Here is a 26955-nt window from a genome sequence, read left to right as displayed (position 1 = left end):
TCACTTAAAACTGAAACCTTGCTCATTTTACCCCCTGAGCAGTTTTCATCCTTAAACATCATAGTCTTATTTAGAAGACTTTTAAAAAATAAACCCATTTCATCAATATTGAAAACATCATTTTGACTGTATCCTTGAAGTAAAATTGGTAACGTTTCATTTAACCACTGCTCACGTACTTCAAGAGGGACAGCTTTAACTCCTCCATGAAGAGTGCGAAAAACATAGTGCAAAGGAAGGGGCAAGATATCAGCTCCTAGGTTTCCTTTCTTGCTTTAAAAGATCCAAAAAAAAATCGAGTTAAAGGGAGTAAAATTCGAGTAATCGAGAATAATTAACATGAAATTGAAGATAAAAGGGTCGGGACCCCTTAAAAAAATCTAGTTATAGTAATATTCGAGTTATCGTACTTCGAGTTATAGCGAATTGACTGCATATATAAAAAAAGTTTTTTAAAAAATTTTAAATATAAAATTAAAATATACTAGTAACAAAAAAAAATCTAGAGTAATAAAAACAATAATCATTTATATTTTTATCTTAAATACTAATTAGATTTTAAGCATATAAGAGGTTAATAAATCATTCAGAAAAAGATTAAACGAATAAGGAAAGTAGATACTTTAGCTGGACTGATTCAAAATGAAAATCTGAATCAGAACTTGAACTTGAAGAGGAATCGTCATCTTCAGACCAAGAAGAATCAGAGTCACGGTACTCTCCTACTTGCTTGACCTTAAATATAATATAATAAAGACTTTTAATTAAACATTTTTACATAATAAATAACTATGAAAGTAAAATGCTCATAAATTAAATTCATAGAATAATAATAAGAATAGAAAAAAAAAGGAGCCCCTTTTATAGGGCAATATGCCTTAGAATTTACAGCTTAAAAGATTTTCCGTATTCATATTACATCACAATTTCTTATTAGAAAATCTCATTTTTGAGTACTTTTCCCAGTTTTTTACAAGAATATAAAACTCTGCCAAAAATAAGAAGGGTATCTTATAATCAACTTTTACCAGAATAATAAGTTATAAATAAAATACTTTTTTTTTCCCTTCATAGCTTAGAAAACCTGTAGCAATAACAAACAATCAATCATGATACACAGGCCATATTGTTAGCTGTTTCTAAAAATGTAGTTTGCTTCTTATATAGTGCTTTCATATTTGAGACTGATTTAGACAAAATCTTCAAACACAGACACAAAATTCATATTTAATGTTCTATAAATATAATGTCTAACTATGGGGAGATTTCCGTATTGTGATCCGATCAGAATAATAGTAAAGTCTTGGAAACTTCCAGGCAGTGGCCAGCGAGAAACTAAATAAACATCACAGAAAGGGACTAAATAGAAAGATATAACTCGTAACTACCCCCGGGCAAACATCTACATATTTTTTTAAAAAACATTTGCAAGTTTAAAATCTATTTGGCACCCTGGCTATTGTAGTTAGTGCGACAGATCACGATACAGAAATATCCCCTAGCCATCTTTTAGCCAATACGTCAAAAACTTTTGAAATTTTATTAGATTTGTAAAATCATGGAGACAATAAAACAATTCGGATATTACTGAAAACATAATTAAAAAGAAAATAAAAAATAGTTCAAAATAATTTACTTCAAGTTCAACCAATTTTTTCTCTTCCTTTGAAGCATTTGCATTTTCTATTTGTTCACATTTCTCATGATTAAGAACATTATCTGTACTTTCTTTTGCTTCACTTATTTGTGTGCTATTAGTGTCATTCGCAATGTTAGAGGTATTTTCAACATTTAGTTCAGAAGAGTTGTTCAATACAGTTTCTGTAAATGTTAGATGAGCTTCTGATTCACCAAAATCATTTAATAAACTTAAAATATATTCAACACTTATATCTTCTTTACCTAAAGGGCTGTCTGACTTTTTTGCACCTTTTCTTTGTTTACAATTAATATTCTCGGTTTCGCCATCACTGTTTGATTGAGACATTGCACAATTAATTACACAGGTCAATGCTTGAACAGATAATTCACACTGTCATTTGAAACAACTGGAAAAACAATATTATTGAAATTGTAAAACTAAATGCTTTATTACTAATTTCATATTGGTCGTGAGAGAGTAAACAAACGCTTCCCTACACGTGAAGCAAAAAGAACCGCCGGAAGGCCACGAACGTTCCGCGAACTGCGAACGATTATGCAATCCATTGGACTTGAAGTGAATAAATTTTTTGAGAGAAAATTTAGAAAGAAAATGAAGAAGGAAGAAAAGAAATCGAGAATAAAGAGAGAAAAAAATATATTGAATTCGACTTCTCACTATATTATTTTAATTTTCTTTTTTAAATTTGATTTTCAAACTATTCAGTTTTTTACTATAGTTATAAAAGTTCAAACTATTGTAGTTTTTATAGGATTGAAAAAGTTTTACAAATTACAAGGAGTACAAGGTTCCTTAATGAACTATTCTAATTTAAAAAGTTTCAAAGCTATGGTGCACGTTATTGCCGAGGAGTTTTGCAAACACCCCATTCTTTCATACGATCTAGTTCAACCTCCATCAACCTTTTTTCTCCTCAGCTGGGCGCTGCGTGATTTTAAGTAAATAACTTGCTTCTGTTACTGAGACGACGAAGTTCTGGTTTTAATTTTTAATTACTTGATTAATGTAAACAAGATGTATGCCCGTACAGGTCGAAGGTTAATCGAGAAAATTCTTAGTGGTCGAGAAAGTTTAACTTCACTTAATAATTCCAATAAGCTAATATGGAAATATAGCAATGGTAAGTTATTATACAAGCATTGTTTACAATTATTGTGTTTATGTGATAAGCTTTTTATAATTAATTCCTGATTTTATGAATGTATCGTGTAGAAAGCAAATATCCGTTTTTGAAATGATTATTTGATTTACACTGCTTAATCATCGGTAGATAAATTTACAATGAATCAAAGGAATAATCTCGAAAATCTTTGGTCCATATGCAAAACAAATTCTATTTTTAACAAAATATTAAAAATAGAGTTTTTTAATTCTTTTCAAAAGAGTATTTGTGTTTTATAAAATATACAAATGGATGGATAAAATATACAAATGTTAACTTATTTTGCAATATTAATTTTATTAAATAAAAGTTTACATGGTTGATTAATTTTTCTATTTGTCACAGCAAAATTAATTCTAAATACTTTGTTTAGAAAACAATTTTAAAAAATATTAAAGAAAATTGTTAAATAAACAGTAGTTATGTAGTTAGTTGGCCTGTAAAAAACTTACAAGGGAAATTGAAATTATAACTTATATATTTAAAAACAAATTGAACAGAAAACAGCATATTTCTTTGACCCTAATATTATGCTTTTATTTCTAGTTTAAGAAGGAATTAATTTACGAGCCTTTTATTGATACCAGCATGAAAACATGGTACAGTACAGAACCCGTTATCCGGAAATTGGAAAACCAAAAAACCGAAACGAAATTCGATAAATTTTCCTGCCATTTTTTTTAAAAAATGTTTTTTTCCTCATAAGATTTTAGGATTTTTCTTTCTATTTTGAAAGATGTTTACCTTACCATCATTTTGGAAATAATCATTAGTGTATTACTTCATCGTTTTTTTCTTCTTTTTAAGATTATTTCTAAATATTTTTTTTTTTAGTTGGGTTTAACAACAATAAAAAACAGCTTTTTGTAGTGATTCAGAAAACCGGAAAAATCAGTTATCCGGAATAGCGATGGTCCCGATCGTTCTGGATTATCGATTCCCTACTGTACTACATTAAAATTAAAGCTATTTTATTTTAATTCCTTATTTAAATATTTTCTTATTGTGATCTGTCATGCCAACTACAATTGCCAAGGTGCCAAATAGATTTTAACTTGGAAATTTAAAGAAAAAAGACACGTGGAAGTTTGCCAGGAAGTGACTACGAGTTATACCTTTCGATTTGGTCCCTTCCTGTGAAGTTTTTTTTTTAGTTTCTTGCGGGCCGCTGTTCGCAAGTTGCCAAGACTTGGCGATTATAATGCCGCAGATCACAATATGGAAATCTTCCCTATTTTCCTATGAAAGTTATCTTGTAAACTGAAACTGTTCCTTTTGAATTAAAAATTAAATCTAGATATTGTTATAATAGATAATATCTTGAAAAATCCAAAAGAGCCCAATAAACCTCCCCCCCCCTTTTAAAAAAACCATACAACCTATCCAAGTTGTGGTTTTTTATTTATTCCATGAGTAATATTCTTGACATAAATGCTGACAAATTTTCACATCTCAAGCAAATTATGTTATGGTAAAGGAAAATAATCCTGTTATAATTTGTTTGTTTGAAAAAAAAATAAGCCTTTGAAATTTAATAGATTACTTTTGATGTAACTCATTTCTGTTTCTTACTTAAAATTTCAAACTACTAATGTAGTTGAAAGGGCATTAATCATAGTGAGGTTTTCCTGCATTATAGTGTTTCAGCGAAATTTTGTAAGTACAAACAAGTGTAGAACTCAATTACTCCCCATTTCATGAACTTTTTACTAACAGAATTACTAAAAAAAAAATTTTGAAAATAAAATTAAAAAAATTTGTGATTAATGTATTAAAAGAAACATCATTATCTTTAATTAATTTTAACTTAATTTTTGATAAAATGTTTTGTTATACTTCTTGTTAAGTTAAAGAATGATATCTATAACTATCAAAAATGTAATTAAAATTGTTAATTATAGTTAAGTTTACTAAAATATTATTCAAAAATTAATTATGTTTTTAACTTATCATTTAAAATTGACATAAAGTAAAAGACTGTTAAAAAGTCACAATAAAATTTTATTGATAATAAATCACATATCAAACATATACATGCAAATCCTATATTAAATTCACTACAGCATGCTAATTTTTATAATCATACTCTTAAGCATGAATGTTCTAATTGATTCTTCAAATTTTTAGTTAGTCACATCAGCATCACATGATATAGATTTTGAAATTATGCATAAAATGGAAGTAGTTTTTTTTTTAAATGAAAAGTAAATGTAGAAAACTTCTAACCATCTAATATTATATTAAATTTCATTTGTGTAAATTTAAGCTACTCTTAGAATGCTTATTGTTAAACAATCCTATTGGTCCTTTTTAGTTTCTCCATTTTGTGCATTTTTTTAAAAATTATAATTTTGTGTCACTACACTATTTTTAAGTGCTGATGTAGTTTTATTAGTATTTTGCATCAAAGTTATAGGAACTGGTTATGTTTTAAATTCATTCAAAGGTGCATTTGGAGAAAAATATCTATTAAAATGCTTATTGTAATGTGTATTATAAATATTTTAAGTTGAAATATTTAACTCTCTTTTTTTTATATATAAAAATTTAGAACACAGACTTCTTTCTAGTAAAGCACAAGCTAAAACAAAGGAAACAAAGCTGGTACAACAAATGAAAAATAGAATTTCAGGTAGTGGTCCTATTTCAGTTGCAGAATATATGAAAGAAGTCAACATTAATCCCATGTCAGTAAGTATTTTACCCAAATTTTAAAGTGATTTTTTACTTTCATTTATTATATAATTGACTGATTTGGTAGATTTTTTTCTCCTTCAATATTTAGCTCCTCAATCCTTCTGTAAAGAGTTCTGCCTATCCCTGCTGTTTTTGTTTCTACTACCTGCTATCAATCATAAAGTCTTCTAACTTAAGTGTGTCCAAAAATTGACTAGAATTTTCTTTTTGCATTACAAAAGAAGAAAAGGTTTTAATTGCTTCAAAAGCCTCTATCATAGGGACAAAGCTATCTATTTTCAACTGTTTATTTTTATCCTGGGAATTGTGGCGTAACTACCCCTATAAATATTGAATACCGAATCACTAGTATATAAGACATGTTAACTTGATTCTATCTAGAAGTACCTCTAAAGCGGCAAGATGATTAAGCAAGGTATTAATGTATTAAGCAAGATGATTATAAATTATTTCTTATATGTTGGATGGCAACAGTCTCGATAAAAAATAGAACAGCTATGGTGAATAAATATTTGCTAACATTCTGAATAAGTCTCTCTTGTATTAAGGTGATAAAACAACACTCAATGGTGACCTGCGAACATGATATGAACTGGCTAACATGATGGATGGTCCACATTAAACAGTTGATTTGCTTAATATGAACTGCTCAAAGAAAAAAAAAACGATCTAGTGAAGTAAATGAAGTAAACAATATAGAAAAAAAATGGGCAAAATGCTATAAATAAAAAATTAAGAAAAAAATATAATGAGCAAAAATGTTATAAATAAATAAATAGCATGAATCAACTAGTGGTATCCGTTCTTTGAATTCTATCCCAGATAAAATTCTGGAAGGGGAGAAATAAATATTAAATATGGAATCACTAGTATATAAGACATGTTAACTTGATTCTATCTAGAGGTACCTTTTGATAGATGAAGGTTGGCATAGTCTAAGATTAATTCCTCTCAGAATCTTTAGAATCTACATCAGCTGATTAATTTTGCCAACTCTTTATCTCCCCAACTATATCAGAGTTTGTAACAATATCAATGGTCTTTTCTCAGAAAAACATGCTTCTTTACATTCGCACCCATGAGGGGGAAAAATTCTAATCTATTAAAATACTAAAGGGCTTTTCCTATAATGTCCCTTCCCTCTCAACACATTTTATTCATGTAATTCTTTTTTTTGACTGATGTGTGAAATTATGAACACTATAACAAAACATTCAGAAATACCTATTCTTATAGATATAGAACGATGAATGATCAGTTTTTTTACCTGTCAGAGGGGAAATAAATTTCCTGTTCACATTAAAAGTATAATGTTTTCAAGAATAATGAAATTTCAATTCATCTTAAAAGATATTTCATGAAGATACTTTAAAGCATTATATCTGGATACATAACAAGGAATCAAAAATTAGTTCACCTTAAAAGAAATTCACAGCAATGGTGTTCAACTGTATGTATATACAGGGTGTTTATAANTTCCTAAAATTGAATTTGTGAAACTACCGTTTTTCCTAAAGTTGAATTTGTGAAGGTACCGCTAAACGGTAGTAAATTCGGCTTGGACAGACCCCTGTGTATGTATATACAGGGTGTTTATAATGTCCCGGACCCATTTTGATGTTTAATAACTCATAGAGATAGATTAAAATTAATAGCATAAATGGTTAGATAGACTCAAAAAGTTTCATGACCCTTGTTAATGAACTTCCATGTGTGCCCCCTTCGTCGCGCAGAGAATATCAAGTCGATAGTCAATTTCACGCCAGGTAGCGGCAAGCATGTCGGCATCCACAGAAGCTGTTGCGGTTGTAATTCTGGCTTTTAGGTCATCAAAGTTTGATGCGATCCTCCTGTAAACATTGTCCTTTATAAATCCCCAAAGAAAAAAGTCCAACGCCGTTATATAAAGTGATCTTTGTGGCTAAGGAATTGGACCTCCTCGCTCAATCCAATCCAAGGAACTCCTGGAAAATGGTCATTCAAAGAACTACGAACGATGATACCCCAATGAGGTGGTGCACAATCTTGTTGCAAAAAGACTTGTGGCGGAAGCTCTTCTAGTTGTGGAAATACGAAGTTTTCCAACATGTGATAAGTATACGACTGATGAGACCATCTTTTCTGTAAAAAAGAAAGGCCCAATGTCTGGGTCGTGCATTAGCCCACACCACACATTAACCTTTGGGGAATCCCTTTGTGTCTCACGGTATTCATGGGGGTTTTCAGATCCCCATATGCGCACATTATGGCGATTAACAATGCCAGAAACATGAATGGGTACTTCGTCGGAGAACATAATGCACTTCAGAAAACCGCAATAGCCTCTGTGGATGCCGACATGCTTGCAGCTACCTGGCTTGAAATTGACTATCCACTTGATATTCTCTGTGCGACGAAGGGGGCACACCTAGAAGTTCATTGACAAGGGTCATGAAACTTTTTGAGTCTATCTAACCATTTATGTTATTAATTTTAGCCTATCTATATTATTTTATGAGTTATTAAACATCAAAATGGGTCCAGGACTTTATAAACACCCGGTATTATATTCATACAGTCTTGTCATATTTTCACCAAGTACCTTTATATTTCTTTCTGTTTTGGAATATGTATATTCTAATTTACCTAGAAATATTTTGCACTAGTTTTCAATGGTGATATTGCAGCGATTTTCCAGGCCCTGTCACAACTTCGGTCTTGTCTAGACTTTTCAAAAGTTGTATTATTATCTGATTCAAAGGCCACACTTCACTTCAATTAATTGGTGCTCTTTGCCTCTAAAACATTAACCATGGATAATTGCTTAAATCTCTTCAACTGGTTTGTCAGTAAAATAACAAGACAGTAGTTCTCCAATGGATTGCAGTCCATTAGTTTGAATTTTTTAATTTTGGTGTCAGACGTAAAATGTTTGGTTTTCGAACATGAATTCTTCAAGATGGATATAAGTTTAAGTTAATGATAGCAATTATAAATACTGAAAATTACTTTAATTTTTATCTTAATACTATAAACATTATTTTTTCCATTAAATAGCTTCTTAAAATTTAAATTGTTCTCTATTTCCTGTTGGAGTAAGAAAAATCAATGTTAGCAAAAAGAAAATTTTTATATATTTGACATTTTCAGATGTTAAGCTACCTATTACAAAAGATTTTTTTTTTCAAAAATACATTTTGTTTTACCATTTTTTTTTAAATTCTATTTTAGCATCCATAGCATTATCAATAGATAGAAAATAGTTATCAAGCCACTTTTCTTGAGATCTACCATGAGGCACTTATGTTATTTTTTCAGTTACACAGCAGAATAGGTGGAACAATATCTTTTATAGCATTTTTTAATCTAGTGAAACTTAGTTGGAAAATCACTAATTTTAATTTTAACTATGCAGCGTATAATAACAATAATGGAAATACAACTCTTATTTAAGCACTATTTATTTAAATCTAATCATTTAAAAAATCCTGAAATAAAAAAAAATTAACAACAGTCGCTTTTTTTTTATAAATAAAATGGAAGAAAAAATTTATCAAAGTTTCACTTTTTTTTAATAGTAAAAAGATGTCTTGAAAAACATGTTACTGTACATTAGAAGAGAAAAAAAAATTGTACAATAATTATCATCCTTTTCTTTGATAATAAAAGATCTTTTCACACTGATAAAATGTTAATTTTATTGCTATATTTAACGCCTGCAAAAAATTAAGTGATAGTTTTGTACAGTTTTTACAATCTACTGTATTTGGTGCATCAAAGTAGATATTATTGATATACCTTTTATTTGAATTTAGTGGCGTAGCTATCAGGAGACAAGAAAGAACTTTTGTGTCCGGGTGTAGCCGTAGAGATGCACCAAATTTATGACAAATAATTAAAAAGAAATTCCAGAATAAATTTTTGATCTTTTTCCAAGTGTCGTTTGCTAATTACAGGCCCAGTAACAACTTCAAATTTTTATCAATTTACCTAAAAATTGAATAGATCGTTTATTATTATTGTAGTTTACCTTGCTATAATTTTTTTTTGCAAATAAGCGAGGCAAAAATAAATAATAACTACTTATCACTAATTCAAAAACAATAATCATCTAAGTGTAATAGGTCCCGCAGTGGGCTGTTCATTAAGACACGGTTCCCAGCAGATCACCGAAGTCAAGCATCACTGGCTGCGGTCAATGTGCGGGTGGGTGACCACTTGGATCAGTACGCGTATGGACCGAGGGTGTGCGGTATGGGTCCTCATTAAACTGTTCTACCGTAAAGTGCTCGACTTCGCGTGCAGGTCGTCGGGCTACCAAAGCGGGGGTGCCATCCCCTCTGCAGAGGATCAAAATTGTGATGGCAGGTCTTCGGATTATCCTCAGGTATGCTTCCCAGACCGTCGCCAATAGCCCATTGTGCAGCTCTAGTGCAATGTAACTCAACTACAACTAAGTGTAATAGAAACTATACTGTTCAACTTTAAACCAAATGGAATGAGCTCTTTTACATTGTCGGGCTATGCTGATTTAAAGTTGTGAAACCATATTCAATGTGAAATTAAATTAATTAATTTAGTTTTCCTAATCTAAACTTGTAACAATCCAGAAATGTCCTCTTAAGTTTGATATTATCTATATATATTATAGGCATATCAGATGCACAAAAACTTGGTTTGTCCCCACTGCTGTAAGTCCTAACTGTGTTTTTGCTTGAATTAGCAAGATTTGGTATTTACATTTAAATGCGTATGGCAACCCTTTAGCAAGCATTGGTGCTAACTCTAGTATAAGCAGGTTTTGCTCCAAATACAAACACTTTTCAAGCTTTCTAAGAAAAATGAATGATTTAAAATGTTCTAAATTTAGTTGAGTAGTTTGTCAAAAAATTAAAATTTATGGGCTTGCCTCAAAATATAAATAAATAAAATAGTTAAAATAAAATAAATAAATTTTCATGATCACATTTAAGTTCATAATATAAATAACTTTAATTACAGCATAGTTAAGTAGATTTTATTAGGTTGCTGAGGAGAAATACTTTATTCTAAATTAACCTAAAGGAATATTTAGATGATTTTTATTCATATTTCACTTCATTTTATAAAGAAAAAGCAAAATATGAGGTGGAAATAGATGAAAACAAATGTAATGAAAAGAAAAGCAGTGGTGTCAGACGAAAAAATAACTAATTAATCATTTACATGAAAAATAATAATTTTCTTGAAAATCAAAATAGATTGTACAAATGAAACTTAGAATCTTGCTTTAAACAGAAAAAATAGTTTTATTACATTAAATTTTAGTGGGACAGTATAATTAATTAGTAGGTGTCGGACATAAAATAACAAAAGTACATCTTGGAGATTTTTTTGTAAATCAAAATGTTAAATGTTTCTAAACATTTGTGCTAGATGACCTGTTTTGAAGCAGTTTACTTTAATTATTATTTATTCCATTTTTTATTTTTAGAGTGAATTTTTGAAAAAAAAACTGTACTTCTTAAAGATTCACTTATCGTGATTAAAAATTGCAAATTATGTAGTCCTTCATTTAACAGCCTATAGCTTATTGAAAACTGAAATTTATAAGTTAATATTTCTAAAATTTCATTTTTTTACCTTGAAAATAATACCTAGCTTGCTTAAAAATATTAAATTTAAAATTTTGGTCATCAGGTTGACCATACCATGAAATTGCCCTACTGTATCTTTTTAGTACTATAATATATTTTTTCATCAGGGATATTATATGCATCGTGATGTGATTGGAAGCTCAGGAACCGTAACATCTCCTGAATTATCCCAGCTTTTTGGTGATGTAAGTATTATATTTAATTACTTTGAACCAGTGACAATTGATGTCACAATACAAAAGTCTATTTTAACATAAAGTCTAACAAAAAACCTAAGCGTTGATCGAATTAAATTTTAAAAAAATATATAAATATTCTAGTGAGTAAAATAATTGTAAGCTAACTTTAATTTAAAGAAGGTATGGTTTAAAATGATAAATTAAAACAAAACCCTTACAGCTGTCTTGCAGGGTATATACTTCATTTTTGAAACATTTATATTTTAAATAAATTGTAAGCTTTTACAAATCTTGAATATTTTCTAAAGGACAAAAAAAAATAATAATAATTGAAACAGAATCGAGTTTGGTGAGTTGTAATATTGTGTTAAAATATCAGAATATTAAAAATCATGTAGCAATAACTGCCAAAAAAAGTTCAAAAAACCTCTTAAATTTATGTTAATATTGGCATAAACAGAGTGCATCAGAAAGTGTTTATTTTAATGCGCTATTCTAAATTTAAGTGTGTTAATAGTGTATTAAAAATAATCAGGATTTTTTAAATCACAAGGAAAAGTGTAACTGCCAAAAAAACTATGGAGAATAATTTTGTATTAACGGTAAAATCATCGCAAATACACGCGCCAAGTAGAGGTGTATTTAAACGGGGGATTCAAAATTCGTAACTGCATATTAAAAATACTGTGACTTTCTAAACCTTTTAAAAGTTCATCGCATTAAGTGTTAAAAAAAAAGAAAGAAAGCAATTGAAAAATAATTTGGATTTGCGTTAAAATCGGCACAAATAGGCTTTGTCAAAAAGTGGTTTTCTAAATGAGCAATTGGATACACGCGATTTGTTATAATATCGTAAGAAAAATATCGCACTTTTAAAAACCATGTGGAAATTGTATGATCAAAGTTCATTTGGATTTTTGTGCAAATAAAGCACATCAAAATGCGTTTATTTAAGTACACCACTCAAAACTTTAAAAACGTTAAAACATGTTTTTGAAAAATCATGATTTTAGAAACTACATAGTCAATGCATTACAATGACTGCAGAAAAAGAGATTGAAAAGTCATTGTATTTGCGATGAAATGGGCACTTATAAGAGAGGCAGAAATTATAACTAAAATTCCAAATTCGGATGTAATAAAAATTTATTAAAAATATTGAGATTTTTAAAACTAAGTGTAAATCCATAGCATTAACCATCGCAAAACTATATTAAGACTGGGCGTGACAAAAACTTAAATGTGCAATTTTAAATTTCTATTATTTTTTTTTTCTTTTCAAATTTAAGTATCTTTTTTTTAATTTTGTTTAGATGCTGCCGCGGGCCACACATTGAGAATTGGCGAGCCGCATGTGGCCTGCCAACATTTCACCCATTTTAGGTTGTGCACCCCTATCCTGTACAAATTAATTAGTATTTATAAGGTCATCCTTGTGGACCAATAAATTTGAGTCCTAGTACGTGGAAATCCAATCACTAGATAAAAAAATATTCAGAATGGCTCTTTCTTTTTTCACGCTGTACATTATGTTTTGAAAAATTTTAATTCAAGTCTAAAATAGATTTTTTCTGGGAAACTCGTTTAATGCTTATGATATTTTTCTTAAGTGTCTTTGTTACTAAATAATATAAAATTGGGCATAAAACATCATTTATAAATTGATCTTAAAAATTTTTTAGATTAGAATTTGACCTCAGTTACAATACTCAATTGTACTCACATGATTCATTTTTCCATCTAATGAAAATACATTTTAATAGTTAATCTTAAGAAGGTAATCCATCAAATAGAAGTACATTTTAATAAAACTTATTTTTGTTTAATTTCTGTTTCAATTCTGCTGTGCATATTCACTCTCATCCTTAATTTGTGTTACATATTTTGGCAATGCCATAGTTTACTTGTTCTAATTTAATCTGTTTCGCAATTAATTAAACTTAAATACGTTTAGTAGATTGCCTTAAATTATGTGCTACAACTACATTATTATTTAATATAAAACACATATTCAAATACAATATAGAAAACTTTAAATGCTGAGGGATTAAAATATTACTAGAGTATCCATTAGCTTAAAAATTGTAGAATCATGAATAAATGTATTTATTTAGTATGTGTGTTTAGTAAAAAGTTATTAATTTTGCATAAAATGTTTTCCCTTTTATTAGGTTATAGCTGAATGGTGTCTGAATGAATGGATCAAAGCTGGAAAACCAAAACCTTGGTATATTGTTGAGATAGGACCAAATAGAGGTGATTTAGCTGATGAATTATTAAGAGTGAGTCACTTTATGCTGTAGAGTCCTATATGTTTTTTTTTTAAGTATTTAAATGTATGCTTATATTTATTTAGTAGGAAAATATTGTATTCTATATTTATAAACAATTTTATGACAAAACAATTATAATAGTTGTTAGACAAATTTTGTATTACTGGCCTTTGTGTCTCTTATGGGTAGGAGAATATTTTTGTCTCTATTGGGGAAAAAAATAATAACTTGCAAACATTTAAATTTTACTTCACATATTGACAAAATATATTTCAGTGATGTTAACCTCTTAAAGATTGAAGCTACTAGCAAAATGTTTACATTACATGTGATTTGCAGTAATGTTTTTTTTTCCCATTATAAAAATAGAATTTTATAGAAAACTTTTATATGAAATTTTATATTTGTTATTAAATAGTATGTGTATTTGATTGGTATATATGCTAAAAAATCTATTTGAATAAATCTGTCAATTTTTCTTATGTTAACTTGTAAGGACGCAAGATGATGGAAGGAAAACATCGCAAAGAGCTCAATATTTTTAATTATACATTCACATTAAACATTTAACAATAAAGAGTAAAAGCATAACATTAACTAACATAAAAGTAATTTAAAGGGTTATCCAAACTGTTTGGGGTTAAAAGGAAACCAGAAAGGTTTGGAGAGCTCGTCTTGCGTCATCTCACATCATAAGTCAGAATGAAGACTATTGTTTTTGCAGATAGAGGGGTAGCGCCATCTGGTCCTACGAATTAACTATCTGTTACAAACTTAAATAATATTATCTATCTATACCTAATCTTTAATTATTCTTTATGTAAACCTAATTCTAGTTTTTGAAAATAAATTTTTTTAAATAAATTAATGTTCTTAATCGTAATTATTTTGAATTTATTTTGTATTTGGTTTTTTTTTTTGTCCATTTATTGTTTTCGTTACTTTTTTATGTTAAAAAAAATAATTTCCATTCCAAAAAAGGAAAACCGTCTTTTTTTTATTAATTTTTTTAAAGAAATTTATGCAATTTGAAGTTTGATTAAAACTTGTATTAATGAAACTAATATTTTTCTTTGCTTTATTCTGAAGTGATAATAACCCGATTATTGCAGTACAATTTTCTCAAATGTGACGTTATTATATAAGCTATTTCTTACTTTAGGCGTTCTCACAAAACGATGCTGCTAAAGATGTTGTTTCACTTCATCTAGTTGAAGTCAGCCCACACCTGAGTCAACTTCAAGAGTTAAAATTGTGTGGAACTGTCAGTGTAGTAAAAGATGTTTTGGAATTTGATGACTCCCGTCGACATTTGCATCTTCATACCAATCAGGATAAAGATGAATTGATGTATAAACACAACATCACCAAGCACGGTGTTCCTGTCTCCTGGTATAGAAATCTGGAAGATGTCCCAGAAGGATTTTCTTGTATTATTGCATATGAATTGTTTGATGCATTTCCTATTCATAAATTACAAGTGAGTTTTCATTTTAAGCTTATTTTTTGTTTAGATTCTATTCTTATTACAAAAAAAATGTATAGTTTCACTGGTTTTTTTTTTACCCGCAGTGCTTTTTTGGAATTTTATGTTTGCAGACTTTAAAATCATATAACTTGATTTTAAAAAAATTAAGCAGCTATAATAGTTTTTTTTAAAATTAGTTTTTGTGTCAATTTACACTTACTAAAAAAGATTTAAAAATTAAATTCATAGTTTCAAAATTTTGTTAGAAATAAAAACTAGTTGTTGGATATAATACAAAATGTTGTGTCCATAGCAGCTAGTTTTTGATTTTCTTAAAAAATTTCTAAATTTATATAACTTTCTAAAATATTGAAATATTGGTGGGATTGCCCTTTTGTTTAATTTTTTTAAAACAATAATTACGGTGTCCAGCATCTTAAAGATGTGCTTATGTAGCAATGAAAATCCCTTAAATTATGTACCTTGTTGCGCAGTGATTCACCTGTACTAGTCTTTTTTAATTTTTAACTGGTTATTTTCTGTTCACCTTGAATGTTTGTTGCTGAAATGTACATGCTTTAATTTTTGCTACTGACTCGCTAATAGTGATACAGATGCAAAATTTGTTCTGGAGACTAAAAATAAAAAAAATAAAAAAAAAAAATAAGAACTTTGAAAAGAAATAAGAATAGTCTATTCTTTACCTAAAGTTAAATTTTTTAAATTGATTTTGTTATCCTATGTTTCTGCACATCACCCTCCTAGGGTCAAGAACCTAGTTCCAATTTTCACAGATAAAGGGACAAGATGTTTTAACATTTGTTATATTTTATTATTTGATAGATTTTATTATTTATTTGAAATTTGATGTAGAAGGAATTTAAAATATCTTGACTCAGAGTTCTCCCAAGAAATAAAAAGGGCAGGACACTTTCTCACAGAAAGCACTTTGAGTTCTGAAAGGACACTCACTTAACACTGTAAAAATTTATCAAAATGTGTAACAGTATATAATAACTGCTTTTGATCTCAACACTTTTTAAATTACCCTTTTATACTATTTTATGCATGTATTTCAAAAAATAATTCTCACCCATTTTCAAAATAAGAGAAAAACTTATAATTTATAAAAAAATAATTAAAGGCATCCTAAAAGACAATCACTGTGCACAAATTTTTATAAAAAAAAGTAAACTAAAAAATGAAGCGATAATTGATAAAGAACTGAAAAGCTTTTTCTATAATTGAAACTGAAAATTATGAGAAATAATATAGATTCTTTTTTTAAAAAAAGAAGGCATTAAAAAATGAATTTCAAATTTAAACTAATTTTTAAATTACTAAATTTATTAATATACCCTCTCCCTAAAAAAAGAGAAAATCCAATTGAGAATCTTGACGAAATAAATATTTGTAATAGTAATCGGAATTAAACCTATAAACAGATAATTTTACCAGTATGTAATTATTATTTAAAGAGTGAATTAATTTTTTTAAATGGAATATGAATAAAAAGGCAGTGTTTTTAAGAGATGGTGGCTTATTTTGAGAGGATGCTGTTACTGCATTGACTCAAATTTCCAATATTCCAATTTATTTTCATCTTTGTACAATCCCATATATTACTCTATATTCTAATTATTTATTATTTTAGTGTGTTGATTTGTTGTCCTAATTGTTGCTTCGTATTCTATTACTGCTATTAAAATTTCTTTGGAATCTGCGTGCTTTGAAGGATATTAGTCTGATTAAAGACTGAGCCCAATAGAACCCTCTTTCAATATGGGAAATAACTCATTCTATACCTAAATTTTTACAATATTTAAGATTTTTATGATGAAAACATAAGAAATTACTGCAAAAAAAGGAAGGACAATTTATTGTATGAATTTGAAACTGACATTTTACCAAAATGTGTATAGATTCCAAAATATGTGAAATATAGTATATTTCCAATCTAGCTTTTTGTACCCTACTGGCAAAATGATATGAAAAAAATACTATAGAATCCCATTCTACTAGATGATGAATTTACTGAAAAATACTTTTCCAAATAATTTCTCTTTATTTATAGGAAATTTTTTAAATTACGAGAAAAGTTTTATGGATCTATAACTATATTGTCTATTACTGTATTTCTGTTTAACCATTTTTTGTGTGATAATTTTTTTTTTAAAAATTTGTTTTACAGCTTCGATAAAAATTTCAATCAGAATTTGAATGTTTATAAAAAGGTTGACGTGATCAGAGACTATGCCCAGTTTAAAATGTATTATGTGTAATTAAATTACTTTAAAAAAAGGCATTAATTGAAAAATCAATCAACTTTTGCTCTTCTGTCTAAACATTTATTTAATATAGTCTGGTGAATGGCAAGTTAACTAAAAAGCGCCATTCTACTCAAAAGAATTTTTGCATGTTACTTACTCCATAATAAGTCCCCATCAAGCATACTAAAATAGTTATTTAAAATTTATTAAGTCCTTTTAATTGAAGTTAAAAACTCATCAATGATTGTTAACATATATAAATTTTACTGATCTATTAGCTTTTAGTGCAATTAAACTAAATTTAATAATTAAGAAAATATTATTTAACTTACCTCTTGTCTAGTTTTGCTATTACTTAGTATTGTGTTCAATTCTAAATGTCTCTTTTTCTTCAATTATGATTAAGAAAACTAATGAAGGTTGGAGAGAAGTTCTGATTGACTTAGACGATGGGCCGGGAGAACACCACCTCCGTTATGTTCTTTCTCGTGGCCCAACCACTGCCAGTCAGTTTTTCATCGATGTGAGTGTTTTGTTCTAATCCTGTTTTAGTTTCAGTATGCATGGGACAGTTTCTTGAGTTCTTCCTTCAATTTTATCCCGACTCTGCTCTTGGTGTTTTGTTATTTTGGATGCTTAAGATTAAATTTTTAAAATTATAATTTAAGGGCTTTGTGCGATGCAATGCTAAGCCACATTTTTATAGTGTTCATAAGAATGATTTGCGATGCCACAAGTTCCTAGTAAGAAATAAAATGTTTCTGTGTATTTTACTTTTATCTAAAGTACTTATTAAGACACCATACTAAGAAATAGTTTAATGTAAAAATGTGGCTTATCACTAAATTACCCTAAGCCCTTCAGTTATTCTTTATCTTTAAATTAGAATCTTAATATATTAACTCTTCTCTAATTCTTGAAAACACTTCTTATTAAAACATTAATATTATCTCTTATAGTGAAACATTATTTTTTAATATATAAGATTTGATTTCATACATAACTGCAAGTTTATCTGCTGTTTATTTTTCAAATTTGCATCAATTTAGCGCATTGTTGTTTCTCAATACCTGTATATTATGTTTATCTGTTTTCACTCAATTTTCTTTTCTGGCTTTTATTTGAATAATAATAATAGCTTTTAAATTAAATCTGAGTAATAGTGGCAAAGGTTTTAAAAAAATTAATGGAGATTTTAATAATTTAATGGAATTTAAAAACTTTTTCAGCAAGATGAGGGTCGATCAAGTTTAGAAGTCAGTCCTGAATCTGGAGTACTAGTACAAGAAATAGCTGCAAGAATTGAGAAAGAAGGAGGTTACTCTTTATTAATTGATTATGGACATGATGGTACTAAAACTGATACTTTTAGAGTAAGTTTTTTATTGCATGTGTGGTACACCTAATTTATGTTTGGAGTATAGTTTTAGTGAAATTTTAGTATGTAAGAAACTTTTGATGACAAATAATATATATATTGGTCGATTTCACCATTATCTTGTTTGCAGATTTTAAATGCATATATCTTGTTTGCAGATTTTAAATGCATATAATTTAGTTTTTAAAAAAATCAAGCAATTCAGATAACTTTTGTTAAAATAACTTAAGTTAACATTTATACTTACTTTAATTTATATTAACATTCATAAATATGAAAATTTAAAACTGGGTCTTATGGATGTAACATACTATGTTACAAATGTCTATTAATAAAAATTAGTACTAGTGTAAAAGACTACTAGAGGTATTTTAAAAAAATTATTTGAATAGTATTGTTTTAACTGGGTAAAATGCATTGAAGCATAACTTTTGTAAATGGTGAAATTACCCATTATGAAACTATTTGTCCTGATCACTTTCCATGAATTATTTAACAACTTTATTACAAATATTTTTACAAACAAGGTTTAATTTTGGAATAAAATTTTAATCTGATTAATTAATAAGTGAAATTCATCTTGTAAATCAAGTAAATAATTTTAATCACTTTCTTGGCATGGAATATAGATGTAGTAATGATAGTAATATAAAAATGCAGTAAAAATGACTATATAATGATGGTGTAAAATGTTTATAATTACATGAAATGTATAAACAAACAAAAATATTTATGTAGGATAGTTTTGTAAGCATTAGTACTTAATGCAGTCCTTTAATATTAATTCCTGTTTCAATATTTTTTATTAATTCTGCACTTAATATATGTTATTTATAAAAGAAACTTTAGCAGAAAATGGATTACAATCATAGCATGTCAAATGTGCTTGACTTTTTCAGTTATCCTTGTATCTTGAAATTGTATTACACTTGCTCACTTTCAACCCTCCCCCCCCCAAAAAAAAAAGAAATCTGAAAAATCATTTTTTAAGAGTAAATTTAATATAATTGTAATAATAAATTAGATATTATGTAATTTTGCCTTACCCTATAAAATTCCTTTCTACCAGGCACCAAAGAAATTCCTTCAGAAACAAATGTAACCTTTATAAATTTAATTAGACACAAAACTGAAATTTAAAGAGTTGCCTGTGTATTTAGTGATAGAAAGTTAATTAAAAAAAATTTAAGTTAATTTATATGAATATTATTGTATTGAATTTTATTTAATAGGCTTTTAGACGCCATGCCCTTCATGAACCTTTGAGTGAACCTGGAACTGCAGATCTCACTGCTGATGTAGACTTTTCATATTTAAAGAAAATGGTTCAAGGCAAAGGTAAATCTGATTTTTTTAAACTTGATATCCTGATTATGAACATAAAACTGCAAGGGTGATTGTGCTCTGGAAAAAATCTGAATTTTCCGCTAATTGTGATCCGAAAGTTTCCGGAAATCCAAAGTCCAGAAGTTTCAAGAAATCACAGATCACATTTATACATAAAAATTCTTGTATATTTTATTTAAAAATATTAGAACTAGAATTTATACTTGGCATCTCTTTCATTTGTAAATATTTTTTCTGGTAGAATAATAAATGTGATTAGAGATAAAAGTAAACTTACACATAATTATTCATTTATATTATGCTGCATATAATTCATTTAGAATATCATGTTTTGAAAATTTCAATGATTTTAAATTTGTAAAGATGTCAATTTTTTAAATGATTTTACTCAAGAAATTTTTAGGATTTTTCAGTTGGGCCCACAATCACGCCTGAAACTGTTAAAAAAAAATCTTTTTTTCTACTAAATTCCTCCGATCCACATTTTAATATTTTGGAGTTTTAAATGACATAGCTTTTTGTTTCTAGTAAATCTCAATCAATATATATGATTCATGTTTTCTTATTTTTCTTATATCTTTTACATTTAAATAGCACTTTATTTTAAAAAATTTTAAAACATTTTTAAAATTGTGTGGTATGTGAAATTACAGTATAGATTCATATATATAATTATAATATTAAATTTGAAGAATATAATACTTTACATTATAATGAAAAGTTCAGATGAAAATATAATGGTGTATACCAAAGTAAACAAATCTGACATCAAGGCTTTTGAGTGATAATTATGTATTAATTTAATATTAAGTACAGTAATTGAAAATTTTTACATTGTATTCGTAAACATAATTCATGTTTCACTGCATTTGCATTAACAAACTATTAGTATTTTGAAAAAACTTAACTGAGCATCAAATATATTGCATATATCCTGAAATTTGTGCTAGTTTATAAGTAGTAACAAAATGTTTAATAAATGTTCAGAAAATAAAATGCTTTTTAGCGAATTTTTTCATTAAAAAATGCAATAGGAAGAAAAAGTAATAAGCAACATTATTAAAATACCTTTAACTGAATTAGTTGTCTAATAGGGTTAAACGATGAGTTTCATATTTTTTCCACAAATAAGTGCTTATAAATCTCTATTTTTTCACATTCATTTTTTTAAAGTTGTTTTTGCCTTCCCTCACCCTAAAGATTCTTTTACTATTTTGGCAAAAGAACTAAGTTTCTGCAACTAAGATTTGTCTTCTTTTTTTTTCTTCCCCAATTTGAACACTCTATTACTGTTGAATTTTTCCAGTATGGAAATTTATGTTCGAATATCATGTCAGAATTATGTACACATGTTTTTAAATAATGGTGATCACTTCTAGAAATCTTCAGAATCTCAATGATCTAAAAATTGAAGCTTTTTTTTAGTAATTTTCCATTTATTTTTTTCAAAGATCTCAGAATCTTTCTTTTATGTTCATTTGTATTTTAGCCATTCTTATTTATTTATAATTATGTATTTTTCACTATGTTATTATCATGGCACACTGAGTTTATTTTGTTATTAGGCATTTTTGCTATTTTTATTTACTCAAACTTGAAGCATTGTATTACATTATGAGTCTGTTATTTTTAAATTTTTGTGGTGCATTCAGATTAAATAAGAAACAAGTGCAAAGTTTTTCTCTTATTTTTAGTTGCAATTTAACAAATGTACTTAAAAATAAATATACTTAAAAAAAAATCAAGTGATAAAAAAATAAACATTGAGAAAAAGATTTCAGATAATTTCTCCTTCCAGCAATCACATATTTGACTATGGTATGAAATTCAAGCTTGATTATTCAAATTATGTATACTAAGAGCACAGAAGTGATTTTTTATTTCACTTGTTTTTATCTATTTAATGTACTTGTTTCTTTTATTAATTTTTTGTGAGATATACCACAGAAACTTAATAGTTCATCATAGCATCTTACTTACGCTTAATTTCTGGCTATCGGCACATAATTATCACACAATAGAAAATTGTAATTGCTTAAAATAAAAATAATTAATTTATGAGGTTTCTAGGCAATTTCAATCTACTTTATGAGCATCAAAAAGATCCTAGTCATTTTAGATAGCTAACTGTGGCACATAAAATTGTTAGGTTGTACATAAATTTAGTTCTGTTCTTTTGAGAATTCATAAGAAAACAAAATTAGTAACATCCATTCTTAAATGATGCATGCATGGGTAGTTCAACATAAAAAGAACAAATATTATGCTAATTTCCATAAATATTTACTTCAAATTCTATTCTTATTATTCTGACAATTTACTTCAGATTGTGAATCTAATAAAATGAGCTGTTTTTTTTATATTTATTTACTGCTCTTATTGAAAACTTGCGGTTAGTTTAGCTTTAATTGCAAATAATACGAAATGCATATGAGAACACAGAGTAAGAGAATTTTAAAAGCAAGACAAAAGCAAAAATTACAAAATTATTTGTTGCATCTGAAATAAACTTTGACGCTACTGATTAGAATAATTTGCTATCTTCCCACTTCTAAAGAATTTACGAAAATAATATTAAAATTACATATTTCATTAATTTTGAAGTTATCCACCATTGGTAATATCATAATGTGTACAATGTACAATAGATATATCAAAGTACTTAAGGAAGCCTCAAATGTGAAACAATTTTTATTTGAGACACATCTGGCTTCTTCTTTAATGGAATTATGAAAAACTATAAAAGAATTAATCATTCCAAGACATTATGATACGACAATTATTTGAACTATTCTGTGATTAGACATTGTAGAAATAAGTGCTTTGCTGTAAAAAAAAATTTTCCTTTTGCATCCTAACTTCTTTTAAAAAATGTACCCTCTTGCTATTCGTTTTAACAAGACAGCTTGAATCTCATTTAAGAACAACTAAAAAAAGCATTTGTGCTGGTAGTTTGCTGTGCAGAAATATCTGGGCTCAATTGTGAAATATTTGCGAGCCTAACAATTGTATTATTTGGTTCATAATGTGGCAGGGTTGTTAGATTCGTCAATAAATAGCAAGAAACTTGAAAGAATTAGGATAGTTTGTGTTTTTAAACTATGATGAAATAATATTTTTACTTATTTTGCTTTTTTAAACCATAAAATGAGCAGTAGAAACAATAGCATGTCAATTGTACTGTGGTATTAAAAATTTAAAAAAAAAACTTTTTTGTCAGTTTTTGTAACTTTTTTGTGTGATGGGTGACCAGAAAATATCAACTAATATAAAATCTTTTTGTCAGTATTTTTCTTTTTGCATAAAACTTCTTGTGTTATTTTTTCACTCTGTCCTTATACATAAATAATTCTATTTCGATTTGCTAATAGTATATCTGTGTTGTATTTTCTGTGTTGTTTGGGAAGAAGACAAGGATTGTGTACAATGAGTTAGTGTATTTCATTAATTAAGTATTTAAACAACATTACACTATTTTGATTTTATCCAAAAAAAATCTCTGGCGTCACTTATACTCAGACCTGCCAACCTTTACTCTTTCCGAATAAGTATTTTCAAAATGGTAGTAAAAAACTAATTGAAATACAATTATAGATGTAATTAACTTTTCACAGTTGCTATTACTTACACTAATTTTTGTTTTCATAACTTGCTCTGATATATAAGATTGATTTATTTCCATTAAGTAGTAGTCAAATTTATAAATCCAAAATCAAAAAGAAATTTATAAGACTCAGTACCACTTTAAATATAAGATTGAAATACTATGGACAATCTATAGTTGTTGGTAGATATGTTTGCACCATATCATATCCAAGTTGAATGTAACAGAACACCAGCTATAGGGTTCACACCAGCAATTCAAATGGGTCTAGGTGGTCCAATAAGACCACTTAGGTATTCATTTAGTGGTCCAAAAATTGGTAGACAAATTTGAGAGAGAAAAAATTGAACATGACAATTACATTATTCATGTTATTGTACTCTTCAAAAATTATTAATTATCATCTATAATATCCTGAAACTAATTAAGTTCATTGCCTTATCATAATTGAAGATTAGTATGTATTTAATTTAAGTGAAAAAAATCTAAAATAATATCAGAAAATAGACTCAACATAAAAGTTAAAATGCTAAGACCAAATAAATAAATAAATAAATGAGGAAAACATAGAAAGGGAGAGCAAATAAAATATTATATTAATTATCTAAAAATTATATAATTTTAAATAAAGTCAACTCTAAAAGAGCAAAAAATATTGTTTTGTTGATGAACAATTATACTTTTGGTACATGAATGCAAAACACAGAACAGTTTGTTAATTTGAAATTTCAGCATTTAAAATTTTTTGTACCAGACACATTCCGTTATTCCGTTTGAATACCACACATTTGAATTCCATACCATTGTGTAGATCAATAAAATTAGTACAACAAAGTTTTTTTAAATGCATGGAACTTAATGGAGAAAAAAACTTTTTTCGTCAATGTTTTGAAATTTCTAAATAAATTTCAAGGCGACAAATTTGTTGCTTATGCTTATAATTTCAGCGAAATTCATAGAACATTTGGCGATAAGTGTCGCAATACTGGCATAAACCCTAACCCTCTATCAGAATAAATTGCCATTACTTACACTCTGCGCCTTTTTATAAAAAAATATCATTTAAATATTATGCTGCTGTTTTATTTCAATTCGATAACAATCAAATAAACTAAAATTCATTACTAGTTCTCTTTCCTTTGAATTTAACAATGCTACTTTTTTTTTCAGCTCTAACATATGGACCAGTTACACAACGGGAATTTCTCACTAGAATGGGAATCAAAGCAAAATTTGAAGTAAGCTTTAAACTTATTTAATTACATATATTTATACTTGTTTGCTTATTTACTTTACTGTTTGATTTAATTTTTTTTTTCATACAGAAAATCTTAGCATCAGTTAAGCCAGAAATGCATAAGGAACTTATATCTAGTTATGACATGCTACTTAGTTCAGAGCATATGGGAGAGAAATTCAAGTTCCTTAGTCTATTTCCTGCAGATATGGCTGATGTTCTGGAGAAGACTCCTCCTGAAGGTTTTGATAGCAAATAATTTCTTCACCTTAATTTTATATGCTTTCATAGAAAATTCTGGCACATCTCTTTTCTATGAATTATTGAAAGCTGTAGATGCTATTCTTTGTTTTTGTTATATTGTAGATTTTGTATGCTTACTGAAATGTATAGTTTTCAAACATTTGAATTGTAAATAAATTTCTAGTTTCAATTATAACTTATATTTCATTGTCAAGTTTAATAGATTCATGTACACTGAAGGGGGGAAAAGGTATATTCAATCGTTTTTGACAATTGCTATTTTTTGCATTTTCTGGTTGAAGTGGTAGAAATACTACAATAGATTTTACTTATGCCAAGCACTTAATACTTTTAAAGAATTTCGCTAAGACTTTTATATATTTTTTTTTAATTATTTATATGCAGTGGTGATTAACCTCTTGCAGTACGCTGAAATTCGGAACAAGCCATGCCTAACTTATGCACCCGATGTTCGCGAAAAGACCCTAAGACGAGAGACAGGCAGAGGATGCGAGATTAGGAAACAAGATATATCATAACTATTCATGTGAAGAAGAGATAAGAACCCATTCTGACGTTCTTGTTTAGCCTGAGATTAAGACCACGAGCTCGGCTCGGGATATTCATGTTTGGCCAGAAATGTCGCAGACTCGTGATATTCACATTTTACAGGAAATTAAACTACAAGCCTGACTTGTGATATTCAAGTTTGGCCTAAAATTTTCATCACGAGTCAGACTCATAAAAATAGTGCAAAAGGTTAAAATGCTTTTACATCAACTTTGTTGAACAAAGATAGAAATATTAATGCATACTTTGTTATAACTTTAAATATAAAAGGAAATTTCCAACGCAAATCACATTCAGTAGCTGTATAATGATCAGATTTTCCTTTTCTAAAACTCAATAGCTTAAAGAATAGATTTTTACTGTACTAATTAATTGCCTGCAAATTAAAGTACAAAATCAGACTCTAAAGCATACTTTCTCTAAAAATACAATTTTATCGATGGAGTTTGATTTTTACCCTCTCGGACAAGAAAATGGTTGAAAGTTAGTACCCATATAAAAAAGAGGAGTAGACATTACTTCTGAATTACCCTCTCAGACAGGAAAATGGTTGAAAGTTTGTACCCATATAATAAAGAGGAGTAGACATCTGAAAGGTAAAGTCATACCTAAAAGACCATATAGTGTAGTTCAATGCTAGGAACAAGCGCTTATCAAAGTATAAGAGCTATTTTTAATTGTAATTGTATAATAGAACAGTTTCATACTTTATGAACAAACATGTATAAATTATTTTTCTTTATTCAACATCGTTTTGATAAAATTCCAGTTGGGAATTTTTGCTTCATTTAACTAGAACAATCATTCAAATACAAATATGTATGAAACATACTCTTTTTGTAGACTTATGTATGAAATGTAGTTTATTTCAAAAATATTATTGAACAATCAGTTCTACAAGTTAAAACCAAGACCATTTTTTTTAAAGGGCAGTAAATTCTAATTTTAATATTTTTTTAGTATGATTAAATATAGTAAAAAAATTGTACTAATAGCATTACTATGCTTGTTTAGCATCACTTTCATATTTGTTCAAGAGCACTTCTATCTGTTGCTTTTTTCAAATCAACACTCACATTTTTTGTTTGATTTTCATAAATTTTTTTTTCATAAGACTTTGACAGTAATTTTATTTTGGGTAATCTAATAAAAAAAAAAAGTTCAATTTAATCCCAGGAATCCTTGATTTAAAAGAAAATAATAAAAACTTGTGAGATGAAAGATCATTCATTAAATGACTTTCATACTT

The 26955-nt window shown here is 27.8% G+C and overlaps 3 protein-coding genes across 3 annotated transcripts in view; 2 read left to right on the top strand and 1 right to left on the bottom strand.

Moving 5' to 3' along the window:
- The window catches only part of LOC107441610 (H/ACA ribonucleoprotein complex non-core subunit NAF1), a 15828-nt gene extending 13608 nt beyond the window's left edge, over positions 1 to 2220 (bottom strand). The window contains exons 1-2 of the mRNA XM_021144251.3: positions 1637 to 2220; positions 623 to 735 (exon numbers count right to left, since the gene is read on the bottom strand). Of these exons, the coding sequence (XP_020999910.2) occupies positions 623 to 735; positions 1637 to 1987 (464 nt within the window). The 5' untranslated portion in view covers positions 1988 to 2220. The remainder of the gene's footprint in view (positions 1 to 622; positions 736 to 1636) is intronic.
- Positions 1 to 26955, top strand: part of LOC107446113 (nucleolar protein 6) — a 91258-nt gene that overhangs the window by 14555 nt on the left and 49748 nt on the right. The window lies entirely within an intron of this gene.
- LOC107446112 (protein arginine methyltransferase NDUFAF7, mitochondrial) lies at positions 2581 to 25332 on the top strand (the record flags this gene model as incomplete). The annotated part of the gene is given in 10 exon segments (XM_043048216.2): positions 2581 to 2783; positions 5377 to 5516; positions 11245 to 11322; positions 13488 to 13598; positions 14752 to 15069; positions 17734 to 17850; positions 18557 to 18700; positions 19938 to 20043; positions 24827 to 24894; positions 24982 to 25332. Coding segments are annotated over 10 exon segments (1359 nt in total). The 3' UTR covers positions 25153 to 25332.

This window comes from Parasteatoda tepidariorum, chromosome 2 (assembly GCF_043381705.1).
Source record: "Parasteatoda tepidariorum isolate YZ-2023 chromosome 2, CAS_Ptep_4.0, whole genome shotgun sequence".
In the NCBI taxonomy this organism is placed as follows: Eukaryota; Metazoa; Arthropoda; class Arachnida; order Araneae; family Theridiidae; genus Parasteatoda; species Parasteatoda tepidariorum.
This window is presented reverse-complemented; position numbering and strand designations above follow the sequence as displayed.